This window comes from Aspergillus eucalypticola (assembly GCF_003184535.1).
Source record: "Aspergillus eucalypticola CBS 122712 chromosome Unknown BO83scaffold_2, whole genome shotgun sequence".
Lineage (NCBI taxonomy): Eukaryota > Fungi > Ascomycota > Eurotiomycetes > Eurotiales > Aspergillaceae > Aspergillus > Aspergillus eucalypticola.
Window position 1 is genome coordinate 1,205,737 of NW_020290276.1, and position 27,311 is coordinate 1,233,047.

At 51.5% G+C, this 27,311-nt stretch overlaps 8 protein-coding genes across 8 annotated transcripts; 5 read left to right on the plus strand and 3 right to left on the minus strand.

Moving 5' to 3' along the window:
- Positions 1-91: 91 nt before the first annotated feature.
- On the minus strand, positions 92-2,187 carry BO83DRAFT_329830 (C-x8-C-x5-C-x3-H type zinc finger protein). Its single transcript, XM_025528210.1, has 5 exons — positions 1,771-2,187; positions 1,669-1,716; positions 1,316-1,616; positions 982-1,268; positions 92-931 (listed from the first exon to the last, which is right to left on the minus strand). Exons 1-5 carry the CDS (start codon positions 1,966-1,968, stop codon positions 299-301), a joined length of 1,467 nt encoding a protein of 488 aa, XP_025392876.1. The 5' UTR covers positions 1,969-2,187; the 3' UTR covers positions 92-298.
- A 701-nt stretch (positions 2,188-2,888) lies between these two features.
- On the minus strand, positions 2,889-4,090 carry BO83DRAFT_329832 (uncharacterized protein; the record flags this gene model as incomplete). Its single annotated transcript, XM_025528211.1, has 2 exons — positions 2,889-3,702; positions 3,753-4,090. 2 exons carry the CDS (start codon positions 4,088-4,090, stop codon positions 2,889-2,891), a joined length of 1,152 nt encoding a protein of 383 aa, XP_025392877.1.
- A 786-nt stretch (positions 4,091-4,876) lies between these two features.
- Positions 4,877-6,771, plus strand: BO83DRAFT_329835 (MFS transporter). Its single transcript, XM_025528212.1, has 4 exons — positions 4,877-5,209; positions 5,315-6,301; positions 6,348-6,479; positions 6,528-6,771. Exons 1-4 carry the CDS (start codon positions 4,896-4,898, stop codon positions 6,763-6,765), a joined length of 1,671 nt encoding a protein of 556 aa, XP_025392878.1. The 5' UTR covers positions 4,877-4,895; the 3' UTR covers positions 6,766-6,771.
- A 400-nt stretch (positions 6,772-7,171) lies between these two features.
- BO83DRAFT_374703 (NCS2 family permease) lies at positions 7,172-9,193 on the plus strand. The gene is made up of 3 exons (XM_025530259.1): positions 7,172-8,322; positions 8,371-8,475; positions 8,522-9,193. The coding sequence occupies exons 1-3, from the start codon at positions 7,438-7,440 to the stop codon at positions 9,128-9,130; spliced, it is 1,599 nt and encodes a 532-aa protein (XP_025392879.1). The 5' UTR covers positions 7,172-7,437; the 3' UTR covers positions 9,131-9,193.
- A 1,175-nt stretch (positions 9,194-10,368) lies between these two features.
- Positions 10,369-12,723, plus strand: BO83DRAFT_413794 (putative C6 transcription factor; the record flags this gene model as incomplete). The annotated part of the gene is made up of 6 exons (XM_025534516.1): positions 10,369-10,494; positions 10,561-11,145; positions 11,193-11,344; positions 11,391-11,564; positions 11,617-11,958; positions 12,008-12,723. 6 exons carry the CDS (start codon positions 10,369-10,371, stop codon positions 12,465-12,467), a joined length of 1,839 nt encoding a protein of 612 aa, XP_025392880.1. The 3' UTR covers positions 12,468-12,723.
- Positions 12,724-12,938: 215 nt separating this feature from the next.
- BO83DRAFT_352807 (uncharacterized protein) lies at positions 12,939-14,800 on the plus strand. The gene is made up of 8 exons (XM_025529008.1): positions 12,939-13,297; positions 13,345-13,397; positions 13,445-13,467; positions 13,521-13,663; positions 13,715-13,992; positions 14,044-14,322; positions 14,370-14,480; positions 14,533-14,800. The coding sequence occupies exons 1-8, from the start codon at positions 13,234-13,236 to the stop codon at positions 14,731-14,733; spliced, it is 1,152 nt and encodes a 383-aa protein (XP_025392881.1). The 5' UTR covers positions 12,939-13,233; the 3' UTR covers positions 14,734-14,800.
- Positions 14,801-16,451: 1,651 nt separating this feature from the next.
- BO83DRAFT_405187 (uncharacterized protein) lies at positions 16,452-17,415 on the minus strand (the record flags this gene model as incomplete). The annotated part of the gene is made up of 3 exons (XM_025533779.1): positions 16,452-16,748; positions 16,859-16,957; positions 17,041-17,415. 3 exons carry the CDS (start codon positions 17,413-17,415, stop codon positions 16,452-16,454), a joined length of 771 nt encoding a protein of 256 aa, XP_025392882.1.
- A 2,209-nt stretch (positions 17,416-19,624) lies between these two features.
- On the plus strand, positions 19,625-26,967 carry BO83DRAFT_449894 (type I polyketide synthase; the record flags this gene model as incomplete). Its single annotated transcript, XM_025536767.1, has 5 exons — positions 19,625-19,910; positions 19,985-20,369; positions 20,435-20,613; positions 20,671-25,709; positions 25,793-26,967. 5 exons carry the CDS (start codon positions 19,625-19,627, stop codon positions 26,654-26,656), a joined length of 6,753 nt encoding a protein of 2,250 aa, XP_025392883.1. The 3' UTR covers positions 26,657-26,967.
- Between the last annotated feature and the right edge of the window lie 344 nt (positions 26,968-27,311).

Sequence of the window (27,311 nt, forward strand, 5' to 3'; positions counted from 1 at the left end):
ATGAAATGTGTGTTACGAAAGAGGCGGGAATACTTTCATATAAATTCAGTCATCCTCATCAGTAACTACTGCGCGTTGCGCCTGGTTAAGTGATAGCCTTAACCTGTATCGTGTTCTCAGAATCCAAACCATTCGCTTGCTTCCTTCCTCCCTTCCGAATGGCCCCTTCCTATTTTATCTTCTTCTCTAACAATTGATAACCAATTGTTAAGGCCCTACCCTACCAACAAGTTGGTCTGCCTTAATGTAAGACAACATAATAGTATGTGTTGGCCTTGAATATAGTCCTACTGGACGTTCACAATACAATGAGGCCCTGCGGCTCTTCGGGAGTATCTGGGAGATATGCCCCCTCGGCGCTTGGAGCACGCGAGTGACCAGTGTCCCTTTTGATGGACGGCGTGTATTTTGCAATATGCAAATCAAGTGTGTGTGCGTGACGATTAAAGCGGCACGGCTTGAGGCCTCGGCATCCGTCCTTCTGGCAGAGATGGCCGAGAAAGCACTTAGTGGATCGGCATGAAGGGCCCGTCTGACATGGGTGCTGACGGAGTATGTATTTCATAACGTCCAGCGAGCATGGATCAAGACGGCCGTGGTCGTATTCACAGCCAATATTGCTGCACTCGCCGCCAAGATGGAAATTATTGCATGGCTTATGGATTTTGGCGCGACGGGTATAGAAGTCCCAGGCGTCGTGGCCGGGGATCGGACAGTAGGTGTCAATGCGATCTCCGGCCAAGTTTATCGGGATATAATCTTGCCACTTAGGATCGAGGTGGGTGACAAGTTGTGAGGCATAAAACTCTTGAGTGCGAGCACTTGTAGGAGATTCCCTACCTGGAGGAGGGGGGGTATTGTCGGATCTAGAAAATTGTTGACCCTGCGGTATGTGGGCCTTGTTGCAGGAGCTGCCGTATCGGCAAATGCCCTGAAGAACATTAGTCAAAATGCAAATTATGGCAATGTAATTCCACGCACCTTTTGGAAATGTTTGCAAATCGGTCTAGAGGTCGTGGACATCGAAGGCGTATGGTTAGAGGGACTCCCAGTTCCACCAATAGGTGTAGACATGAAGAGGGCGGGAAGCTCCCGCACCGGGAGGCCTAATCTTTCATATTCGCTGTGAAAGTTGGCAGCTTTGAGGAGGGTGATGCGATCAGTCCGGCCACGATAAGGTGTCAGTAGATTAGAATACCCGGAGTCGTGACAACCAGCGAAGAAGATGTGTTTGCACTGGCTGTTGTCGGCAAATAAGCGGAACATTTCTACTGAAGTTAGCTCGAGCCCTTCCAAAATATAGAGCTATTCATACCCCTAATCTTATAGTCCGCTCCCTCTTTCTTATCTCCCGCATCCACGAAATCAAAGAGATCCCCAGCCCGCGTGAAGCTTGCTGTAAAAGGTGACAGAGAGCGGGCTTCCTGTCCCACAATCCCGGAGCGGGCCAATGACTTTGACAATCCAAGCACGTTTGCATAAATGCGTACCATCACACGGCACTGGTCAGCCTGATGGCCTAGTTGATCATGGAGCAGTTCGCGGATGGAATCGTTAAGGTTCCGGGCAGCCGTAATGCCACCATCGGCTCCGGCTTTTAGCAGATGCTCTTTGAACTACCGCGGAATTAATCAGTATAATCTCTCCTAAGGATCCTGATGTACCAACGAGATAGCCATCTCCATCAACGAGGACCAGCACGAAAGGATTCCGCTCCTAAGTCACCGTCAGAGCTGGACAATGTACATGCTAACGGATCATTCTGCGTACCTGACCCCTAGCCATCCGCTTGTACCTCTCTCTAGCCTCTTTCTCCTCCTCATAGTCACTCTTCAGGTTGTTGTAGTTGTCTAAGAGCTGGCGGAACCTATCCAGAAGGTTCTGTACATCGGCATGGTGTTCCTGGTTCTGCTGCACAATGCTTGATAGATTGCTATCTAGAGCGTGGATCTCGGCATCACCAAGCATATTGTTCGATTGGAGTATGGTTTTATGCTGAAGGAGCAGGATTGTCTGTTTTCGTTTTTCTCGGATGGGACACTGTCGCTAAGGGATAATATCGAGGGATTTGCGGAGACCACCATGGGTGGGTGGCTGCGTATCCCAAAAGATAAGGATGGATGGGTCGACTAACATTCACTCAAGACGAGGGAGGGACAGTAATGATAGCTAGGTGGTGAAGGCTTCAAAGGAATGGGCAAGTGTCGACGAGCGAAAAGAGGAGAAGCACAGCAAAGCAAGGAGCGGAACTAGTTGGAAACTTAGTTTGGATATGTTGTGTTGGCCGTCGCTTACCCGCTGCGGTACATACCTGCGCTTATCGATAAGCGGTTATCTGTTTATGGCAGACGGTGGGAGGGAGCAGCTATCGGAGCGGGGTAAGCAGACTCTCCCTCTTTGGGTATAATGTCAAGAATTGCTGCCATAATCCACTTATGCGCACGTGCATTACATGTCTACAACACATTCATTTGGAATGACAGAGTCAGGAAATTGAATAGTCCAGTGAGCAGTGAAAGCAGCCATGCCAATCATTGTGGTTGGAAGGTGAAAGATATCCAACGCTTGTGGGCGTTCTCTGCAGCCATCCGACTCTTTTGACCATTTCCCCAAATATCTACCCCTAACACGGTCCAACATGTTTTGTACAACAGGTATACTCCTACTCTCATGGGGATCCCGGATCTATATTTGCACGCATGCATAGTCTCCTACTGGTATGGCTCTTCCAAGTACATGACCCTGAATTATCCTGGTGTCATTATCACCGATATAGTACGGTGACAAAGCCACAAGCTGACCACGTCAAGACAACAACCGCATATGGCTCTGTACTCAATTTGATACCAACGAATAGATTAGTTACACAAGTTTCAATGTCTCTGCCTCTACCTCCTCTTCTCACCCTCTTTCTCTCCCCTTCCCAAAACCATCTCATCCCTCCCCCAGACCAACACCACCGCCGCCCCCACCGGCCCAGCAACAACCCCCAACAACCCGACCCTCACCACCAATGACACCCACTCGCACCACCCCATTGCACCACCTTTATCCATCCTCACTGTATTCCCATACAACCTCCACGCCCAAACCACCATCCCCGCCGACCCAATCAAGTAATCCCACCTCAGGAACGCATGCACCCCGTCTCCAACACTAGCCACCTGTATAACAGGCGATGTCCAGGGCGTGGGAATCCCGAAAACAATACTGGGGTGCAGGGAGGTTCTGTATTCCGGGGAAAGAATAGCAGGTGCGAGAACGGTGGATAGTGAGACGGTGAGGGTGACAAGGTGGGGGATTAGGGTGTTGAAGAAGGCAAAGGCGTAGATGAAGCGGAGGGAGGAGAGGTTGTGGTTCTTCTGGGTGGGCTTGGGAGTGGATGTGAATGGGGAGAAGAGGGTGTAGGAGAGGGTGAGGAGGAGGGAGATGTATGCTGGGAAGGGTTGCCAGAGGGCGATGAAGAGTTGTTTTAGGTCGGTTGTTATGGTTGAGTAGATGGGGAGGACCATTAGGGCGCTGGGGATGATGTAGGAGACCGTGAAGATTATGGGAAGGGTTATGAGGATTGTTTTGGGGATGTGGATGTTGGTTGCTGTGGGAGAGGTGGAGGTTGTGGAAGTAGTGAGTTGCAGGGCGCAGTAGAGAGGGGCTGCGAAGGCGAAGGTTAGGGCTTGGGCGGAGAGGCCGAATACTAAGGGACTGGTGATGAGGTTAGCTTGATGCACTTGGGTACATTGTTGTGAGCATACTATGCTGCCAGTGTCCAGGCATTGCCTTGTCGCCATGATTCTAGGGTTATCAGAATCCAGGCGGAACCGAATGTCCCTGCGAATCCGAGCGTATGGAGAGTCAAGGCGGGGTGGCTTCCATCGGTGGTAGGCCAGAAAAAGGTGGTCAAGGTGGTGAGCAGGTGGTCCAGTCGAGGGAGACCGGTGTAGACGGTTCGTAGAGGTGCATCGCTGCCTGGGAGAGTTTTGTGCTCGATGCTTTGTCTTGCTAGTTCGAGAAGACCATTGGCGTCGGCGTAGTACCAAATGGCATAGAGGGTGAAGAGACTGAGGGCGGGAAGGATCAGTTTGGCAGACATGGTGCGTGGATGTTGATGTGTTCGGAATAGAGAGTAGGAAGTACTCGTCTTTATATGCGTGTGTAATACTGTTATTACCTTTTGTACGATATGTAGATCGCAGACCGAAAGGGCAGCCGTTGCGAGCAGCCGATCGTAGATCTGCGTCTACCGAGGCTGTCATCGGGAACCAGATCCGGCGCTTCACATGGCAGTGTATCACATTGATCCGACTGTCCACAAAGCACTTACCTTTGTACTACGCAGTAAAGAAGTTATGAATCATATCCTGGATACATGGGCTCATGATCAATGCCGGATTCCGACTCCAAACGTTCCTCCCTATAGAAATACGATGCCCCGGCTATACAAGTGAATAAACAACCTAGTTAATAAGAGCAGAAAGCTTATCACTGCTCTCCAAAACAAAACCAAGCTGTAGAGTACAAACAGAAACATGACTGCATCTGCTTAGTATCTCGAAACCAAAATATCACCTCACATACCACATCCCAACCAACTACACATCTCCTCCACACCAAACAAGACAAAGAACCCCAAAGCATCTCACCTCATCCGTCCACCCCAAACTCAAACCCTCTCTACCCTCTACGTTCCTTTATCTACATCATCCAAGCAACCCGGCTAGCTACCCTATTAACAACCTATCCGCCGCCCACCGAACCCTACCCATCCAACCATGGATCACACCCCCCCATGACACCATCACTCTACACCACCCAAACAATAAATACACCCCTTCACCACCACCTACAATGCCATTTCCACACAAACCCCTCCACCTCCCTCAATCACCATCCCCAAAATGCCCTCCGCATCCCCATCCCCCTCCCCCTCCAGCGCCTCCTCCCTATCCACCATCCCAACCGCCCACGCGAGCCGCACCCAAACCCTAAGCCGGCCGCAAACCAACATCGAGGTCTCGCGCATTGAGACACTCCGTCTAACGCACGAATCCACTGTCGGGTCAAAGGCGCCTCAGACACCCCGGGATGAATGGCTACCTATGGGCGGGGGGAAAGAGTTTCCCCCGTTACTACCGGATCCGGATCGCTATGTGGTTGAGTTTACGGGTGAGGAGGATCCGATGCATCCGCATAATTGGCCCATTGGGACGAAGTATGTTTTTTCTTCATCTATGTATCTCTTTTTGTTGGGCGTATGTGTATGTGTGAGGAAGAAGGGCTAACTGGGGTATTGGTGGTGATGATGATGATGATGTAGGATTCTCCTTTCAGGTATCCTAGCCTACGTGACGTTTACTGCGTCTTTCGCTAGCGCGATCTTTTCTTCGACTGTTGGGGCGGTTAGTATACACTACGGGATTAGTACTGAGGTCGCGACGCTCGGCGTGACACTGTATGTGCTCGGGTTCGCAGCCGGTCCGACGTTCTGGGCGCCTGCGTCGGAGCTGTCTGGGCGGCGGTGGCCCATTACTGCTGGGGTACTTGGGTATAGTATATTTACGGTGGCGACGGCTACAGCGAAGGATGTGCAGACGATAATGCTGACCCGGTTCTTTGCGGGTTTGTTCGCGGCGAGTCCGTTGTCGATTGTGCCAGCGGCGTTCTCGGATATTTACAATAATCGGACGCGGGGAATCGCGATCGCGATGTTTGCGATGGCGGTGTTTGTGGGGCCATTTGCGTCGCCGTTTACGGGAGGTTTCATTGTCATGAGTTATCTGGGGTGGAGGTGGACGATGTACATTGCCGCGATTATGGGGTTTCTGGGGTCGGCGCTGCTGCTGTTGTTTTATAGGGAGACGTATGCGCCGGCATTGTTGATGGCGAAGGCGGCGACAGTGAGGCGGCAGACGAGGAATTGGGGGATTCATGCGAAGCAGGATGAGGTGGAGATTGATTTTCGGGAGCTGATTACGGTGAATTTTAGTCGGCCGTTTCGGATGCTGTTTACGGAGCCGATTGTGTTTCTGGTTACGCTGTACATGTCGTTCATTTATGGGCTCATGTATGCCTTGCTGGCGGCATATCCGGTGGTATTTCAGGATATTCATGGCATGAATCTTGGGGTGGGCAGTTTACCGTTCATTGGGCTAATTATTGGAGAGATTCTGGGAGGAGTGTTTGTCTTGTCGAGTCAGGGCTCGTATACCAAGAAGTTGAGGGCGAATAACGACATTCCCATCCCCGAGTGGCGGTTGCCCCCGGCCATCGTCGGGGGCATCTCTTTCACCATTGGACTCTTCTGGTAAGGTGCCTGTTCTGTCGCGCGAATATCTGGCTGATGCGATCAGGTATGGCTGGACCGGATGGACGCGATCGATCCATTGGATGGCCCCGACGGCGTCCGGGCTGTTCACGGGGTTCGGCATCTACTGCATCTTTCTGCAGTGTTTCAACTATCTGATTGATTCGTATCTGCAATTGTAAGTGCCTTCCATGATGCAATTTGTTGGAAGATTCTGACCGAACAGCGCCGCGTCTGTTTTTGCTGCCAACACCATCCTGCGGTCTGCGGTTGGGGCATGCTTCCCTCTCTTTGCGCGACAGATGTTTGTCAACCTGGGGGTGCAGTGGGCAGGCACATTGCTAGGGTGTCTCGCGGCGATTATGATCCCTATCCCCGTGGGGTTCATCATGTTTGGACCCGCCCTACGACGGAGGAGCAAGTTTGCCCCGGCGGCAGCGGTGTTCCAGGAGAAGTCGGCCTAGTCAGGGTCTGAACACAGTCCGCTAGATAGACACTCACCATCATATCAATCTTAGATAGCTGTAGATAAGTCGGTAGTGATGACAAATAAAGCCAAGGGTGCCAAGGGAGGCATCTGGTTCTGACTGATAAGCATTTGGCGACTGGACGTTGTGAGTCGTGGGAATCCGCTGGGACCTCTGTGTGCTCGATGGTGATTGCCTCGTGCTGGTGCTGCCAAGGGCACCATCCACGGAATGACTTCTCGGTACTGGCTCTGCCAAGCTGCCAAGCTGCCAAGCTGTCCGCGTTCAGCAATCCTGGCGAAGGATTGGAATTGCTTGAGTCAATTTATGACGGACGCCTGCTGCTTATCGCTCGCTAATGTAAATTTTTTTCGTTGCGGTTTATCTGCCAGTCATACTGAAGTCCCTGACAGATAAAACCCGGGGTTCCCGCGGGGACCCTTTTTCTTTCCCTGCTGTCAACCCACCTCGCATACTACAAACAGTAGTAGCACCATGCGCTATCTTGACTGGGTACACCGCGTCAACCTGGCAGTGGCTCGTAGCCCTGTCGGGTGGTGGTTTCGTCTGGAAAACTCGGGTCATGTAGGTTTGCTTGCTGCGCACGCGACACGGTGAACTAATCCTGCGCAGCCCAATGAACGGAAAGGCAGCTTTTTCTTTACCGAGATGCGCGCCGGCTTAGCGACGTTTTTCGCCATGGCCTACATCATTAGCGTGAATGCCACCATTACCTCCGACACGGGCGGAACCTGCGTCTGCCCACCCGAAAGCTATGCCGACCAATGCGACACCAACACCGAATATTTGCTGTGCGTGCAGGAGGTCAAGCGCGATATTGTCACGGCGACCGCCGCCATTGCTGCCCTCTCCACCTTCTTTATGGGTGTCTTCTCGAACTTGCCCGTGGCGCTGGCACCAGGCATGGGGCTCAATGCATACTTCGCCTACACTGTGGTCGGACACCACGGCTTTGGCATGATTCCCTACAGAGTGGCTCTGACTGCCGTCTTTGTCGAAGGATGGGTCTTTCTGGCCTTGACGCTACTGGGAATCCGCCAGTGGTTGGCCCGCGCGCTGCCCGCGTCGATCAAGCTGGCAACCGGCACGGGCATTGGGCTGTATCTTACGTTGATTGGGCTTACCTACAGTGCGGGAATCGGGTTGGTAACAGGCGCCACGGACTCGCCTATTGAACTGGCGGGCTGCGTGGATAGTCTTCGCGATGCGACGACCGGCCTCTGTCCGTCGGATGCAAAGATGCGCAATCCGACCATGTGGATCGGGATATTCTGCGGTGGAGTCCTGACAGCTCTGCTGATGCTGTATCGGGTGAAAGGCGCCGTCATTATCGGAATCCTGCTGGTGTCCATCATCTCGTGGCCGCGACCGACCCCGGTGACGTACTTCCCGCACACCGAACTGGGTAATAGCATGTTTGACTTCTTCAAACAAGTCGTTACCTTCCACCCGATCAAGCACACATTGGTTGCACAGGACTGGGATATCACGGGACACGGATCGCAGTTTGGGCTGGCCTTCATTACCTTCCTGGTTGGTTGCATGATGTCACTCGCTTAAAACGGCAGCTAACCCATGCAGTATGTGGATATCCTCGACACCACTGGCACGCTGTATTCCATGGCGCGATTTGCCGGGACGGTCGATCCTCGCACGCAGGATTTCGAAGGCAGTGCTCTGGCCTACGTAAGTGACTTCCCTATGTGTTGCCCGAATTTGACTGACTAGTCAGATGGTGGACGCCATTTCCGTCTCGATCGGATCCCTCTTTGGCACGTCTCCTGTCACAGCATTTGTCGAAAGCGGCGCCGGAATCTCCGAAGGCGGTAAGACCGGCCTCACCTCCTGCATGACGGGCATCTGCTTCTTCATTGCGGTATTCTTCGCCCCGATCTTCGCCTCCATTCCCCCCTGGGCCACTGGCTGCACCCTGGTGATTGTGGGGGCGTTAATGGTCAAGGCGGCGGCCGAAATCAACTGGCGCTACCTTGGCGACGCGGTGCCTGCCTTCCTGACCATTGCCATCATGCCGTTCACGTACAGTATCGCGTACGGGTTAATCGCGGGTATCTTGAGCTACATCACACTGAACGGTATCATCTGGGCGATCGAGAAAGTGACTCGGGGACGCATCGTGCCCCCCAATAAGGATGAAAAGGAGCCCTGGTCGTGGAGGATTCCTGGGGGGTTCTTCCCGCCGTGGCTGCGCCGCGCCTTTCGGGGAAAGAAGGACTTTTGGCGGGAGGACGAAAGGGATCGTAGTGTGATGGATGGGGGATCGGTTGAGTCCCAGGATCGACCGGAAAAGCAAGACGTGGCGGCGGGGGGCAAGGATATGTAAAGGTGTAATTAATCGTGATTCGATCTCATCGCAAGCTAGCTGTAATATATACCGGAATCAATTGCCGCGCGTGACCGGATGACGTTCGGGGAGGGTTGAGGAGAGGATCGTAGCCGACACCAATGATACTAAGCGCCCGGGGAGGTTGATTGTTGTTTGTCGCTGGCCGATGGGACAACGTGGCCGGGAGGGGGTTGGGGTGGGGAACTGGCAATTGGAAGTTGGGAATTGGACTGACTGACTGACGGTCTACTGGGAACCATGTCGAACAAATTAGTTACTAAGAGGATGCTATAATAGACCAGGGTATTGGACGGCTTACCCGAAGGAAATGAATTCCGGTCGCACAGGGTTGGCGGGAAGGCGATGCTGCGGGAGGGATCAGTCTGAGCTAGAATGGAGTTGGAATGGTTCTCGCCTCCGGGAGGCACTCAAGCCACCGTGCGGATAGTGAGCGGGAATGGCGACGCTTGGGAGAAGAATGTAGGGGGAGATGAGTGGAAGGGGGAAAGAAGAAGAAGAGAGATGGCAGATGATGGGGGGGGGGGGCAAGTGAGTGGATCAGAGGGACTAGCTCAGTGCTAGTAAGTAGATAGCAATGGTGGTACGTAGTTACTGTTAGTACTGTTAGTGGGACAGTAAGTACTAGAAGAGAAAGTGTGTGTACTGTGTACTGATGGAAATACCACTGGAATACCAGTCAAGCCATGGAAGGTACCTGGTGAACCGCGCCAATCAGTGTCTTGATACGGTAATTCCGGGCGGGGAAAGGTCGGTGCATACCCGGCAACCAATCAGCCTTGACCCTTCCACCACCACTGGAGCTGGAAGTGAGTTCCAACCAGTCACAGTTTATCTTTTCTTCCCTTCCCTTTTTTTTTCCCTCCAAAAAAGTTCCAGCCCTGGCAGCAATCCCCAATGACCCAGCTTGGTATGGTATCTACTACTAAAGAGAGTAACTAGTGGTGGTTACTAACTAGCAAGCAAGTCATTGGAACCAAGTACTACTACTTCTTCCTCCTTCCCAAGTTCAATCATGGTTCCCATGCTTCATCATCTCCTAGCTTCCCTTCGCCCCTTCGTCTGTCCTTTTCCCCCTCTCCTCTTCTCTTCTCGCCTCTCTCCTCACCCTCTTCTCCCACTCCTCCCCCCCCCTTCGGCCATTCCCCTCTCTTTTATCACCCCTTGTTCGTCCTCCCCCCCAAACTCGCCCCATCCCTCCACCATGGGTGAGCACCATGGCCGATACTAAGTCGCGCCCTTTGGCTCCCGCCCCGCCGGGTGCCAACGCCGCTCTCGATGCCCAACAACGCAGGAAAAATGTAGGCACCGCCTGTGCGGCCTGCAAGACTCGAAAGCTCAAGGTAATTAATTTTTGCACATGGCCCCATGAGTTGCTTCCATTGCCATATCCATACTGATGTCCTCAGTGCACAGGTTCCGTGCCCTGTGCCAACTGCGTCAAGAGCAAAGTCGAATGTACCCTCGACCGGAGTGCCGATAAGCGTCGTCGGGGCGCTCTCAAACGCAAAATCGATCAGCTCGCCGACCAGGAGGATCTTCTTGTCCGGCTCGTCAGCGTTCTCCGCGAGAGTGGCAACCGTCGCGCTGTTCCCTTGATCAACCTCATCCGCAGTGCAGCCTCGTTGGACGAGATCCGTTACTACATCAACCACCAGCTACCTCGCTTGGACCTCGCCCAAACTCCGGAACTAGTCGAAGTATGCCAGGAGGTGAAGCAACTCCAGCCGTCTGAGTCGCGGTCCATGCGTCGGATTCTCGACGCCAAACGGTTATCCGACATCCCTCGCTTTCAGGTCCCCGCTCGACCTTGGACGACCGTTGTCTCCGATAATGATTTCGTTTCCCATCTCATCTCGCTGTGGCTCACCTGGTCGCATCCGTTTCGAAACTGGATCGATAAGGAATTGTTTGTGCGGGACATGCAGGCGGGATCGCTGTCGGCTCGATTTTGCTCCCCGTTCTTGGTCAACATTATCCTAGCGGAAGCTTGCGTACGTGATGTCTCTATATACTAGCTTGGCTCATCTAACCGTCCCAGGCTTACTCCGATTATCCAGAGGCATATGCGAGACCGGGAGATGCGGCTTCGAAAGGAGCCCGCTTCTACGAGGAGGCCAAGCGTTTACTGGACAAGGAAGAGGGGCGGATTACGCTTCCAACCGTCCAGGGACTAGGTGTATTGTGGGCATGGTATGTTCCGTGTCACTTTCGGGTGCTTATGATACTGACTGCGTAGTGCTTCGATGACTGGGCGGGATCGCCATGGATGGATTCACCGCGGCCAACTTGCCTATGCTATTCAGGAACTTTCGCAGAAGAATTCCGTTCTGGCGTCCGATGCCGATGAAGATACGCTCCGCATGGTTCGAGTTATCAATGGGACCGTTTGGGGACTGTTTAACGTGGCCACGTAAGCTTTCGCCCAACCCTACAGGGGGATCGTGCAACTAACCCGGGACTAGGAGTCACGCCTTGGCCGACAAGAGCCGCCCTTTGATCAAGCCGCCGCAGCGCCACAGTCTACCCCTCGTCAGCCATGAAGGCGACTCGGACGAATGGCGACCGTATCCGGATCATGCAGAAGGAACTGAAGGGCATTCTGTCTGTCTGTTCAGCGCGCTGTGCGGCTTGAGTTTGATTGCCTACGATGTAGCGACCTTCTTCCACCGCGAGGCGCCATCGCGCCCACGGGCGGAGACGGAAAGCAAAGTGGCAGACTTTTATGAGCGTCTTCGTCTCTGCTCCGATCGGTGGCCCACGTGTCTGAAGACTAAACTTGAGGCTCCGCATATCCTCTGTTTACAGTACGTCTGGATTGTCCACTCACCAGAACCCCCTCACTAACCGGACTAGTATGTATCATCATGCGATCATCATGAGAATCTACGAGCCGTTGAAAGAACATTCTACACTGCCCGTTCCGACTATTTCGCCTGTGCGCGCCCGTGAGATGTGCTTCTCGTCGGCGCGTAATATCGCCCACCTGATGCGGATCCACCGTTCTTGCTGGGGCCTCGACCGCATGCCCGTCAGCAACATCCAGTGTATCACCGAGGCTTTGTTCACGTTGCTGGATGACTTGGAGGAGCCCAACAACCGTGAGGCATTTATCACCCTCAGTATCGCGGCCAAGGCATTTTCGCGACGATGGGAGTCGAGCCGGACCATCCTGGGCACGCTCCGCACGACCGCCCAGGCGAAGAGGCTGGCACTGCCCACGGAAACCGACTCGCTGTTTACCATTACGGTTGCACCGCCGCCGCTTGGCGTGCGCGACAGCGTTGACCTCCTTGATGACAGTGAGGAGGCGTAGGACCAGGGGTGATGCCATAGGACAAGTTAGGCACCCAGAACTGGCAATGCCTCTTGAGTTACGGCGCTATAGACCTTCAGGGATGTCTGGAAGGATGGACTGGTACTTAGTAGCATTATCCTTGTTGTGATAACCCCAGCGTGGCTTAGACGTGTGACATGCTGCGTGCCAGCCTTATGTTGCTCATCCGAGGCACGATCCGGGCCGACGGAATTGGTTCATATCCGTGATAGAATATAATACCCATAGAACCTGCAAGTTGATGTAGCCTTCCACAATATGTAGAAGAGCGAGGTGACCGACGCGCCCGACACTTCACCAGTACTAGCTTGCGATGCCATCCAGACTCCATGCAACTGAGCTAAGTCTGATCACGTGACCTGCGGGCTGCCGCTTGGGCCGCCGGGCAGACAAACACAACCACTCATGTTGATGCTTTCCCTCCTCTTCCCCTGTAAATAGATGGGCTGTGCAGTCAGTTCGCACTGCAACTCACATCCTATCAAACTTCTGTGACATCAACCAGACAGCCGTGCGACTCAAACATCTCTCCCACAAGCCTCACCACAGCGGTTGGGCATCATGGTTTGACAGATGTGACTACGTGCCCACCCGCGGCGGCTAGCCAGCGCCACCAAATATCCAGCCTCGTCGGTCGCCAGCTATAAATCCTCCGTCGACCGTCAGCTGCAAGCAACCTGTTAGTCTGACATTCGCCGATTATGCTAGCATCAGGGCCATCTTTCCGGCCCGTCTGACACGGTAAATGGAGAAGCTTCCCACCAGCTCTTCGAGTACATTGCCCGACGGCATTACCATCTATGAGCGGGGTGGGTTCGTATTTGCTTAGCCGTGGCCATAGCGCTAATAAGCTCAGGAACCGGACCATGGATGAAAACTGGGGCATCCTTACTAGATTTGGATCTTGAGGTATGCATCCCGCGGTGGTCCTTGATGGCTGGCATTAACGATAGCAGCACCCGACAAAATCGTTGCTTATGTAGGATATAGCACTCCTGTCGGAATAAGTTTTGTTTTCGTTAACGCGTGTAGATTCTCAAAACGCCAGACTCTGGATGAGACGAGATATCTACGCCTCTTTACGGATGAGTTTCAGCCGGTTATTAGTAAGGACATTAACGGGTCCTTGTTTTGTGACGATGTTCTCGACGAGAACGACAAGCCTATCAAGCATGGTTTGTTCTCAACCCAAGGCCAGATGGACGTGTGGCTAATGAACTCGTTAGTCTCCTGGGCTTGTTATAAGATAAAACATGTCCGCGATCCTCATACATATGAATGGATCCAAATTACCGTCTTTGTTACCTGGTATCCAGAAACCCAGATCCAGGTCGTATTTATTGTCGACCATCCAGACCCGCCCAGTAAGCTGGTTGCCATCCTACCCACGACTCAGGCAAACAGCAACCCGTATGTTTGGCACGCTGTAATCGCCAACACCATGATCGGCGTCTATGATCATTCTTTCTGGGCGCTTCGAAATCTAGTCCGGGCCACTGAGAAGGTAATATCATTCCGATCAAGATCACTATGCAGTATACTAAATTGAATACAGTCGAGAGTTGATGCAACGAGCCTGACCCCCGACTTCTTCCCTCATTTGCACGATATTGCACGGCATGTCTTTCACTCAAACGAGACCCTCGAGGTCGCAGAACATACCATGCAATGCCTGGTGGAAGAGCAGGCGCGCTCCTACGAGCTGTACCCAAATATCAACAAGGGCGAATGGCTCCAGAACAAACGGAACCTCCTCCGACGGGCCAAGGACTTTCACTCACTGAAGATCCGAAGCCGATCGCTCTCGGAGCGGTTACACAACGAGATTAACTTGGTATGTGCCCATATATCCCTTTGTTCGGGTAAAATTTAACGTAGTAGGGATTCAACCTCGTCTCCCAACGATTCGGTCACGATGCCAAGTCCGACAGCGCAATGATGAGAACGGTTGCCATCGTCAGTATGGTATATCTACCGGGAACATTTGTATCGGTATGTTACAACGTTGAAGCTTCACGGACTACCTCGGTGCTAAGAAATGTAGGGCCTATTTGGAACGAACTTTTTTGATTATGAAAATGGAAACGAAGTCATGACCAGTTCATTTTGGATCTATTGGGCCATTACTATCCCATTGACTCTGATCACGATGTTTGTCTGGGCGTGTTGGCATTATTATCCGAGGAAGAGGGTGGTGCGGGAAGAAAGACAACGAATGATGACGTTCAATGGGTCACAGGTTTGATTGTTTTGTCTAGTTTGGGCATGTTTTATGTGTAGATGTGATATGACTTATGAGTAAATTGAATGAGGTTATGGAAAATCTTGATGAGATTATTAGGCACTCTGGGAATTTTCTCGTGTTCTCCGCCAAGTCAAAGTACACTGCCCTTCCAGACAATGGTCCTCCATGTTTCCGTAAATCCCCTTACTAGTGCAGAATGCATTGACTGACTGACCATCGATTGATTGGTTAGTTTTACCATAGTCCGTTCGAGCCTCCGGTAGTATACTTGGGTGGCTATACAGACTTCAATACTTGTAGGTGGCGTAGTGGTAGAATTTCACAAGACAAGATTTTGGTTTCCATTATGGATATACAATTCTACTCTGACATATCTACTCCCAGAACAGATCTAAGATACTAAGTATACTCTAGCACAAAGGCCGGAATAGAGAACAGCCTTTACTATATCTCCTTATATATATTGTATATATTAGTATTGCCTATATTAGTATTCCATATTTTAGTGAAGAAAAAATCAATTTCAAGATGTACCTCTATACTAAAGAAACCGTAGTATACTGAGTAAGTTATATATTACATATGAAGAATTTATTCTTTGAGGAGTATCCTTGGTCTACAGAATCATCATGGATAGTTACTGACCATATAAAACATCTACACAGCAGGGCATATATGTAATGCTGGTATCATCTCTTTCTCTTCGCGCATTTTCTGCTTTATTCTCGAGCAGTTCGCAGCTAACGATACCTATTATAAAATGTGTAGAGTATCGCATTGATCAGCTTATACTAACATGTACCCGACACAGTTTGGCATATTCTATTCTTTCTCATCATCGACAGGCAGATACTAACGCCAGTTATAAAACCATCAAGAAAGAGATATATCGGGAAACAGTAACAAAGTGAAGTAATCAGGGTAAATAACTGTATGAAGAAAAGAATAAAATACATGAACAAAACCCAGAATATCAATGAATGAAAAAAGAGAAAAAATCAATAGCCCTCTACAGGATATCTTTACAATACAATAGTGTTTATCTATACCAGCATACAGATATCTGCTAGGTAGTTGCCTAACCCAGCCACTAACTCCTAGTTCCTGCATAATGTGTTGAGCGCATCCGGGGTTACACACCGCAAAATGCGCCCCAGAAGCCTCCGAAAGGCAGCGAGCTGCATATGTACTTGGATTGTATGATTGATCAATTTCTAGACTAGGTGTCTCTCTTTGGGATTCCTACTGACTTGCTGACAGCCTGTGGGGCTATAGATCTGATATATGTCGAAGTCATAATGTATGATTAGCTGCATCTTGACCTTGAAACATGTCGAATAAATGCTTAGATAGAAAAGCGCAACGGCTTGAGATTCGTGGAAGTGAGATTAAACTTGGAATGCAGCAGATACCACTGCTAGAGAGCGGGCGGACAAAGCGTGCCTCCTACCAGTAGCCTAATATGATGTTTAGTACTTACATTCTCAGTTGTGTTCACTAGTTGCACCTGTATCATCAATAATACAAGAGGTCACATGCAGCATGCATGTAGAACGAACATATCCACCGACAGACTGACATCTCACCTCCTCTTCCCAACAAAACCCCGACCTCTATATCCTCGATCCTAAATTATCGATATATTCAGGGTTCCATAAGCTGCCTTAGTCCTCAAGTTGAATGTCTCTAAAGTACATTAAATGACCAAAATAAAGTCACTACACCTCCCCTGCCTCAATTCCCCTTCTCTTTGTCTCTTCAATCGCCTCTACCGCCTCCTTCAACGTCGCGACATCCCGCGGAATGGTATGGCCCTTGCCATGATCAAACATGATGGCCGTATCTGGATCGCAAACCCCATACAATGCCATAGTCCCATCTACGTAAGGGTCATTAGCCCCGATGATATGACACGTCGGGACTACAATCATGTCTTCAGTTTCGTCCGCCAGACAGCCTGTTACTCGGTCGCCTACTATACGGAGAGGAGGCCAGCCTGCTAGAAAAATTCCGTACTAAAACCCAGCAGACGTGTTAGCATGCAGCGATATAATGAGCTCTCGGTGTAACCAAGGAAAGAAAAAGGTACTACTACAAACACAAATATGATATCGTGGATTCATACCTTAAGCCGTCTTTTCCTGCCCTCCTCCTGGACAAGTCGCTCCTCTTCAAGCAATAAAGTAGCGGCGGCCGTAGCGCCTTCTGAAAAGCCGAGAACTCCCTGTATATTCAAGTACTCTTTGGTCAGTACTACTTGACTATCACTTATGTTGGATAAGGGTGAATGATGTGATCCGGACGTACGTCAATCTCAGGATGTTCATCCAGTATCCCTAACAGCCTATCCAACGCCTGCCTCACACAATCTGCAGACATCATCTCGTGCTCATGTACCAGTACCCGCATCGTATCCTCGGCCGTAGCCCCTCTGGGGAGCTGACGAATCCGCTCCAACACATCACTTGACCGCCCGATCCCATCGTACTCGATGAACCGGTAATAAGGCGGCAGACCGAAGTAATACTGAGATCCTGGCGGTGGTGTGGCGGGATGCCCGCCGTCGACGTAGTGAAAGGAAGTATTGGGGTATACGGACTTGTAAACACTGGTGAGAGGATCGAGTTGGACTTGGAAGTTTTGGGCACTGCCAAAACCGCCGTGCAGACAGAGAATGGTCATACTGGAAACGACCTTTGATTGAAGGTAAATAGAAGAGAGCCCAAAGAGGGGATTTAGGGTGGAGATATGGTTCTGTAGAGAAGATGGAACTTTACAATGAGAAGTGGGTGTGTGGGGGAGAAATGTCGTAGGGAGGTACTACTCCAAACTAAATACTATTCCGCTATTTTGGGTGTTCAGTGTCAGGGCTTGCGAAGGTGCAGTACGTACTCCCTCTGGCCACCATTTCACAATTCTCCGAGATCTATCTGCAGCCACTGGGCTGAGTATCCATTTTCTATTGAAGCCATACATTTTCTACTAACCCTTAAAAGTGTGTCTCTTATCTACGGTGGTGATTGGGCTGACACTTACGGTATCAGGGGCCAAAACAAAAAAAATGGATATAAAAGATTTGACGACTATTTCCTCCACCAGCGGGCCTCAGAGATTTGGTAAAACAAAATTATGTTCAGAGGGAGTAGACTAGTTTGTACATGTCATGTCAAATCGTCATTGTTGAGATACTTGCAGAGCGGAGATACTTTCTCTCTCGTCCTGGCTGGTGGATCATGTCATCGCAGATCAACCATGGTGTGCGGTGTAAGATCCATTAGTCTATGGGACCCATCGACCAGGAGTTCTGGCTGACTGTTTCGATCATACGGAGACTATATACTCCGTGGCTGGCGAGGAGGCGTGGATGGCGCCGGCTAGAGATACCCCACTTTTTTAGTAAAGGCAAAAAGAGAAAAGGGGAAATACATGGATGAATGAATAAATGAGATTTCAAGATAGAAAGTTTTTTTCATTTTTCATTTTTCAGAGATAAAGGAGCGGTGGTGAAGTAGAGGAAGAGGAGTTAAATGAAAAGTGAAAAAGAAAATGTTGCGTTGTACAAAGTACGTCTTCCAGACTGACCACATAACATAACGCCGGGCCGCACCGGCCTTGTACTACTCATTGCTAGTTCACATCCTTTGATAGAAAGAGTGGTTGCATGTAGAAACGCGTTGGGTGGTGTACTGGGTGGCCGGCGCGGGCGGGTGGCCGGTGCGGCCCGGCGTTACGTTACCGATCATGTTGGATTATTCAGCTAGGGCTTCATTGTAGTTAGTTCATAACCTCATGGCAAGATTATGGATTTGAGTTCAATGTTGTTATTGACCCAAATACATCGAGGCGACTAGCGTTTTGCAAGATGGACTTGGCAGTTATTCAATAAATTCGAGAAGTGGAAAGGAAAAAGTAAAGAAAGAATAAGCACTATCGGGACAAAAGATTGAGGCTAGGGAACTTTTGTACGGTAATAAACCTTGAACAAGATCATAGACTAGTTGCAAAGATTGGGGTAACATGCATGCATGCATGGTGTTTCACTTGATCGATAGATCCTCCAACATATTATCAACTCTTTGACCGCTTTTTCGGGTTTCGCTTCCTCTATCTTGGCAGAGTCTGAACTTGATTAACTTTCACTCTCTGTGATGCCACTAGGACTCTCGATCCCGATGATTTGTCCATCAGCAACTATTAATGAAAGAGGAGAAGGTATGTTCTACTCACCATCCCAGCCACCCTCCTAAACATCCGTGTGCAACAGAATAATGTTGCATGGGTAGAGTAGGGTTAAATGAGAGACTGTTGTGTTATTCAGAATCCTTTAGCTACGCTCAGATATGTCCAGATCACATCCTTCTTGAAGTTCCCGGCAACGCTGCCTATGCCATTCCCTATTTGAGATGTAGATCCAAAGGTATTACTCAAACTAGTCGGAAGATGCATACCCAAGCTCCTCAAATGTGGACCCTCCATTACTGAGAAAAGGACACTGATTTTGTCTTCTAGATAGTCTCTTCTAGTACCACCGGAAATTCTCGATCTGCCAATGTTTATAGCTCGTGGGCACGAAGCCAGCTGGACCCAAATAGCAGGTGGAGCAGACATGACGGCTGATAGTATCGTGTACATGCTGAACTTGGATCAGAACCTAAAGATAAGAAGGAAAGGAAAGGCAGACAGAGTTCAAAAGCAAATAACAACCAACACGATCATGTGGCATTATCGGTTCGGTGTGAAGGATGTTCTGCGCTGGAAGAGCTTAAGGAAATAGATAAATAGCGAGACCCCCTTCAGTTGGGTCTGTTCGAGCAAGCATTAGACCTCTCTTTCCATTCTGTCATTCCAATCCCCCCCCCAAATCCTCCAATTTCTCACTTCTGCCGCCATAATGACCATCACGGACAGCTCTCTGACCCCCATTGCGGTCGTGGGCATGTCTTGTCGTCTTCCGGGCGAGGTCCGTACACTTGATGACTTCTGGACTCTCATATCTCGGGGTCGGGATGCTTGGGGTCCAATTCCCTCGGATCGCATGTCTAGTGCATCCTACTACCACCCAGATCCCCAGCGAAAGGGCTGCTTTAATCCCAAGGGAGGCTACTTCCTCCAGGAAGACGTTTCCCAGTTTGACGCTCCATTCTTCCATATCACGCAACAAGAAGCCATTGCCATGGGTAAAGAACCTCATCTATTCCTGACCCAGAATGATAGAGCCTAAGCAGTCCTAAATGACTGACAAGCAGCATAGATCCCCAACAGCGATTACTCCTCGAGTGTGCCTACGAAGCCCTGGAGAACGCCGGTTTCCCACAACAAGCCATCGCAGGCTCGCGGATGGGAGTCTTCACGAGTCTTTGTTCATCAGACTACCGTCGCGGCGCTTTTCGCGACCTTGACTCAGTTCCCATTTTCGATGCCACGGGAAATCAGGAGTCTATTCAGGCTGGTCGTCTTTCCCATTTCTTTAACCTCCGTGGTCCATGCATGGCTATTGATACGGCCTGTTCGTCCAGTCTTTATGCACTGCATCTGGCAGTGCAAAGTATTCGTTCTGGCGATGCGGATTCCGCTCTGGTTGGTGGAGCTAGATTGCGTTTGCAGCCAGATGAGATGGTTTCAATGTCTATGACGGGGTAACGACTCCTCTTTATATGGCCTATGTAAAGCTATACGCAAGATGTTGACAAAATCCTGGCAGCTTATACAACGAGCAAGGCAAGACCTTCGCGTTCGATGATCGTGCCGTCTCGGGCTTTGCGTGCGGCGAGGGGGTGGGCTGTCTGGTCCTTAAGCCCTTGGACCAGGCTCTGAAAGATAATGATCCGATTTATTCCGTCATTAGGAACACTGGAGCGAATCATGATGGACAGACTGTTGGTACGTCATTACCTTTTGGAAGATACTTATGTTCCGGATGACCTCTAACTTCGCTAGGCCTGACAAACCCCAATGGAGAGGCCCAAGAACAGCTCATGCGAGAAGTCTACGCCCGCGCCAACATCTCCCCGACTGATACGGGATTCGTTGAGGCGCACGGCACCGGAACCAAGGTTGGCGATCCCATCGAAGTCGGCGCCATCCATCGGGTGTTTGGAGATGGCCGGACCAAGCGCACACCGCTATACCTCGGCTCCGTCAAATCTAACTTTGGACATCTCGAGTCTGCCAGCGGCATTGTGTCTGTGATGAAGGCGTCCCTGATGCTACACCGCGGGTTCATTCTCCCCAATGCTAACTTTAAACGCGCTAACCCTGCCATTCCACTTGATCAATGGAATATCAAGGTGCCGACCAGTCTGCGCCCCTGGCCCCAGGGCAAGAAGTACATCAGTATCAACAATTTCAGCTTTGGTGGCTCCAACTGCCATGTCGTACTCGAAAGGCCTCCTCGTTCACGCGGTCAGGCTCCCACCTCCCCACACGATGCGCCCCGGCTTTTTGTACTCAGCGGCTATGATGACGAGGCCGCAAAAAGCATTGCCAGAAACCTTGTCTTCTACATGGAACAACACCCGGGCGTCTTCGAACGGCGCCTGGTGCACGACATCGCATACACCCTGGGAGAGCGGCGCTCTCACTTTCCCTGGCGCGTTGCAGTCACCGCTTCATCTACCGCCGAACTCGTCGAGACTTTGAATGGGCCGGCGAGTGTCCCTCGGCGCGTCAAGCTGGGGACCATCGCTTCTCCCGCCATTGCCTTTGCGTATACTGGACAGGGTGCACAATGGCCCCGCATGGGGGTGGAGCTCACAGACACCCACCCTGTTTTTGCAGCCACCATGGAGGAAGCAGGGCGTGCATTGGAGGACCTGGGCGCGGAGTTCTCCCTGTTTGAAGAGTTGAATCGTGAAGCAGCGGAGTCTCGCGTCAGTCAGCCTCAGATATCTCAAGTGGTATGTACCGCTGTGCAGCTTGCTCTGACCAATCTTCTGGCTTCCTGGGGCATACAACCGAATATGGTGGTCGGCCACTCCAGTGGAGAGATTGGGGCAGCATATGCGGCGGGCGCTATTTCCGTGAGCGAAGCTATTGCCCTGGCGTATCATCGGGGACGGCTCGCGGCCCAAGTTCGAGTCCAATTCCCAGACCTAAATGGTTGCATGATGGCCGTTGGAGAGAGTGCTGTTGAGGTGCGCAAGACCATTAAGCAACTTAAGCTTGGAGAGGACATCACTGTCGCTTGTGAGAACTCACCGCGGTCTACCACGGCATCTGGAGATGCTACTGCCATGGACCTTCTCGCAAAGGAGCTACAAGCGCGGCAAATCTTTCATCGCAAGCTTCATGTCGATGTTGCTTATCACTCTCCCCACATGCAGCTGATCGCCGATGACTATACCAGCGCCATCCAGCAGGTCGTGCCGTCCACGAAGAAGGAGAATGTCCAATTCTATTCCTCGCTGTTAGGTGAAAAGGTCGAGCATCCCCGGACTCTGGGAGCATCATATTGGGTCGATAATCTGACACACCCGGTTCAATTTTCGACAGCGCTGAGCCAGCTGTGTGCCGAGTCCAGGCCCGACATCATCATCGAAATTGGGCCGCATGCCGCGTTGCAGGGCCCGATCAAGCAGATTCTGCAGGGCACTCAGAACATGCACACTCAGTACTTCGCCTCGCTCGTCCGCAACGAACACGCCACCAAGGCCGCTCTGCAGCTCGCAGGTCGCTTGTTCTTGGCCGGCCAGCAGTTGGATTTCCGTTCAGTTAATCAAACTCACCAGGATCATTCAGTCCCCACAGTGTTACCATCTCTCACGCCATATCCCTGGTCTCATCGTTCTTACTGGCGGGAGAGTCGCATCACCTACAACCACCGACTACCGCGCTTCCCACGACACGATTTGCTGGGAAAATTGGAAGAATCCGCCTGTGAGGATGAGCAACCTGTCTGGCGAAATGTTTTCACCTTGGATAACATACCATGGCTCCGCGGTCATCGTATGCAATCCATGACTACCTTTCCGATGGCTGGCTACGTCAGCATGGCAATCGAGGCGGCAGGCCAGCGGGCCCAGCTGAGAGGCATCTCGCTGTCCCAGATCGCCGGGTACCGGCTCCGTGAGTTCCATGCTTCCTCAGCGTTCATCCTGGAGGAGAACGTCGAGTACGAGACCTGGCTCTCTCTAAGCGCGTTCACGGAAGGCACCCGCTCCTACTCCAGCGAATGGGACGAGTTTCGAATTGTCTCATGGGCGGCTAGTCGCGGTTGGCGAGAGCATTGTCGTGGTCTCGTCGGCATCAGACGCCAGGAGTCGTCTACTTCCAACCCTGTCAGCGAGCGCCGACCATTTCATGCCAGCTTAAAACGACGGGAGGAGGCTAACCAGGGTGAACACCTCCCTGTGTCTCCGGAGGCCTTCTATACTGATCTAAGGAATTGCGGAGCTGGATACAGCGATGCGTTCACATTCGGTTCAGACAGCGGGTTGACCGTCGGGGGCGCAGACACCGGGTCCAGCAGGTATGCACGCGGCAGGGTTACAGTTCCTGCAACAGCACTCACTATGCCATCAGGCCATGAGTCACCGTTGACTGTGTCTCCTGCCTTCCTGGATCTGTGCGTCCAGTTGTCCTTCCTGGTTCTGGGGGCGGGCCATGACAGTATTCCATGCCTCTTCATGCCAACTTATATCCGAGAAATAAACATTGCAGCCAATTTCCCATCTCAGCCGGGAGCGACAGTTGATACTCTCGTCAATGGTGTGTCAGCAGACACTTCCTGTCCCCGGGCAGTAGACTTCACCATTGATGCGTGGTCTCCTACATCCGCAGAGCAGCCCGTGCTCACTCTTCTCGGCTTCCGGATGGTCCCCGTCAACAGTGACATGTTGGTCGAATCTCGCCCGCATCCATGGTGTTACACGGTGCAGTGGGAGCCCGTATCGTTTCCTTTCGAAGCAAATGGCACAGCTCCAATTACCCTAGAGAGTAATGGGAATGGCCAGGCTAATGGACATGGGCATGGCGAAATGAATGGGAATGGCGTTACCCACGCCAACGGCTGTCACAGCACATCTAATGGGCACAAGCAAGTGTCGTCATCTGATGACGAGACAACCATCGTTATCGTCAGCGAGAGAAACAGCTCTGATCCACTCATCGCTTCGCTCCTAAAAGCTATCGAAACCAGTACAGTGTACACTGCCGCTGTAGTCCCCTTATCCCGCGCCCCCATCTCATCCAAGTATCGATACATCTGTTTGGCTGAACTGGACGCTCCGCTATTGCAGTCATTGACCTCAGAATCCTTCAAGCTGGTCCAAGAACTCCTCATCACATGCTCCTACTGTCTCTGGGTCACCTCCGGTGGATACTTGGCTGTCGATCAACCCGAGCTCAACCTCAGTCAGGGACTTCTGCGTTCTGTGCGTTCAGAGACCGGAAACGCAGCTTTCAGCCTCGACTTGGATCCTAGCTCTAGGCAAGACATAGCAGGTCGAGCCCATCTGATCATGGATGCCTTCAAGGCGTCAACCAGCATTGGCCATAAGGCCGCCAGTGATGAGGACCAAACGCTTTTGACTGACTACGAATTTACTGAAGTCGGTGGGCGTCTGATGGTCCCTCGTCTAACAGAGCAAGCTGAGCTGAATAATGCTCTCTTCCAGCGGACCCATCCATCATTTCCATACACGCAGGAATTTGACCAAGGAACGGATCGTCGGTTGAAGATCGCTGTCGGCACATTGGGCGCCCTGGACTCCCTCTACTGGACGGATGATCCGGCTCAGCCGCTTGGGGCCGACGAGATCGAGATCAAGGTGGCTTGCACCGGAGCCAACTTCAAGGATGTGGTAATTGCCATGGGCCAAGTCGCCAGCCCTTACTTGGGTATTGAGTGTAGCGGGACCGTGGATCGTGTCGGAGCCAATGTCAGCTCCCTCAAGCCCGGGGACCGCGTATGTGCCATGTCTCACGGCGCGTATAGCACCTACGCGCGGTGTCCAGCAACCAGCGCAGCTCTGATTCCGGACTCTATGGATTTCGAGACGGCTGCTTCTGTTCCTGTCACTTACAGCACGGCCTACTATGGGCTTATGGAGCTGGCTAAGATGGAAGTCGGTGAAAGCATCCTCATCCATGCAGCTGCGGGTGGCGTCGGCCAGGCTGCGATCCAGCTGGCTCAATTGACGGGAGCCGAGATCTACGCCACTGTAGGCAGTGAGGAGAAGAAGCAAATGCTAATTAACCGGTACTGTATCCCGGCGAGTCACATCTTCTACAGTCGCAACACCGAGTTCGGACCTTGCATCCGTGAAGCAACAAATGGCCGGGGCGTGGACGTGGTATTGAACTCGCTGGCTGGCGACTTCCTTCGGGAGACTTGGGACTGCCTGGCGCCCTTTGGGCGGTTCATTGAGATTGGAAAGCGGGATATCACTTCCAACACCCGGCTGGAGATGGGCAAGTTTGAGTACAACTGCACCTTCTCCTCTTTGGATTTGACGCTTGTTGCGGAACAAAGGGGCAAAGTTCTGAACCGGGTTTTGACCTCTATTATGAAGATGTTCGCACAGGGAAGGTTGACGCCTGTATATCCGGTAACGACTGTAGGTATTGGGGAGGTGGAATCGGTGCTGCGCAAGTTGCAGAGTGGAAAGACGACAGGAAAGGTTGTTGTGGATCATCGGATCAATGGGAAAGTCAAGGCCACACACCCCCTTCCCTCCAGTAACCTTCTTTCGTCCAATGCCACGTATATTATCGTCGGTGGCACTGGAGGTGTTGGTCAGTCTATCACTCGGAGAATCGTTCAGCGTGGGGCTAGGCATATCGTCCTGCTCTCCCGCAGTGGCGCTGCCACGGAAGCTACGCAGAAGGTTATCAGCGAATGCCACGACTTGGGTGCATCAATCTACATCAGAAAATGCGATGTGTCTGAAGTTTCGCATGTTAAGGAGATGGTTACAGAATTACAGAAGGAACTGCCTCCAGTCAAAGGTGTTATTCACGCAGCCATGGTCCTCAAGGTATATATATCCCAACTCCACTCCCCGTCGCCCGCCATTTTTTGTGTTCTCCCCTTTGCATGCATTTTTTTAATATTGGGCAGGATGTTCTCTTCGAACAAATGACCTTTTCAGACTGGGATGCCGTCCTGCGACCCAAGGTCGCAGCAGCCTGGAATCTTCACAACGTCTTTCTCCACCAGCCACTAGACTTCTTCGTCATGCTCTCCTCTGTTGCCGGCATAGTCGGTAACCGCGGGCAAGCTGCCTATGCTGCGGGCAACTGCTTTTTGGATGCGTTGGCGCGCTACCGCCGCCAAAAGGGATTATCCGCAGTATCTATCGATCTTGCCGCGGTAGGCGACGTCGGCGTGCTCTCCGATGATGCGGAAAGAAAGGCACAGGTAATGAAGAACCTAGCATCAGGCAATACGATGCAAGAAGTGGAGGTGCTAGCCCTAGTGGAGATGGCGATGCAGGGACGCCTGACCAGCTTGAATGCGGACCAGTGCATCACCGGTGTTCATTGGGCTCCCCCAAGCCCAACTCCATACTACGCCTCCGATGCCCGTTTCACCCAGCTCGTCGAAGCCGCTAGGCAAAGCGAAGGCACCGATACTGCCAATGCCTCATCTACAAGATCCCTCTCCATTACCCAGCAACTCCGCCGTGCAGCCAATCTCCAGGAAGCCCTGGACATCGCGGCTGTCAGCCTGCGCGACAAACTTGGCGAGATTCTCATGCTCCCCCGAGAAGTGGTGGAGGCGCATACACAGTCGACTCCAATTGCAACATTTGGGTTGGATTCGTTGAATGCGATTGAGTTGAGAAATTGGATTGGAAAGGAGCTGAAGGGGCATTTGCAGATTCTGGAGTTGTTGTCAGCGGCGACTTTGGGGGACTTGGCTCTGTCGGTGTTGAAGAAGTCGACGCTGGAAGGGGCGTGGAAAGTGGAAGTCTCTAACTGATGCGGCTCTCTCGAGTGTCCGTAATATGGCGCAGGCCTAGTGAGCAGCTTTGAATATGGCAATCAGGAGAATATATAATGACCTGTGCTCTGTACCTAGTTCCTATCGGAGAGAGTCTGCAATGTAATCCAACATATTTGTAAACGTCTCAACTACTGGAAGTCTTCAAGGTTTTTGATTGATGAGTAATCTTGCAGCGGAGATTGCGTTCAATGGAGTCAGGCTTGGTTAATGCTAGCCTCATGCTACGAGTACCAGAACTAATAAGAGGAGAGTGGTGCCGATGAAAATAGTATATAAACGGTGAAAACAATGCCAAATTGTTGGTGGTATTTTCCCAGAGCATTACACTTCCACCATGAAGGAACACTGCTAGAGCATTTTATATCACCTACTACTCCTGCATGGAAAACATCAGAAGCCCCATCTTCGTTTATGATCATCTCAACTTCCGACGTCGTCGTCTGATTCGAGAGTGTGACATAGCCTGCCTGCCCTGTTCCATTGATTTCATTCAAGCACTTATGGAATTTCATCTCAAACTGCCTTTCATGTATGCAGATCCTTATGGAGTTGTTTACGATGTTCCACATCACTGGTCCACTTGTATAATATTTGAGTACTTCTGTATTCGTAGAGGGGACGAAAGACAGGG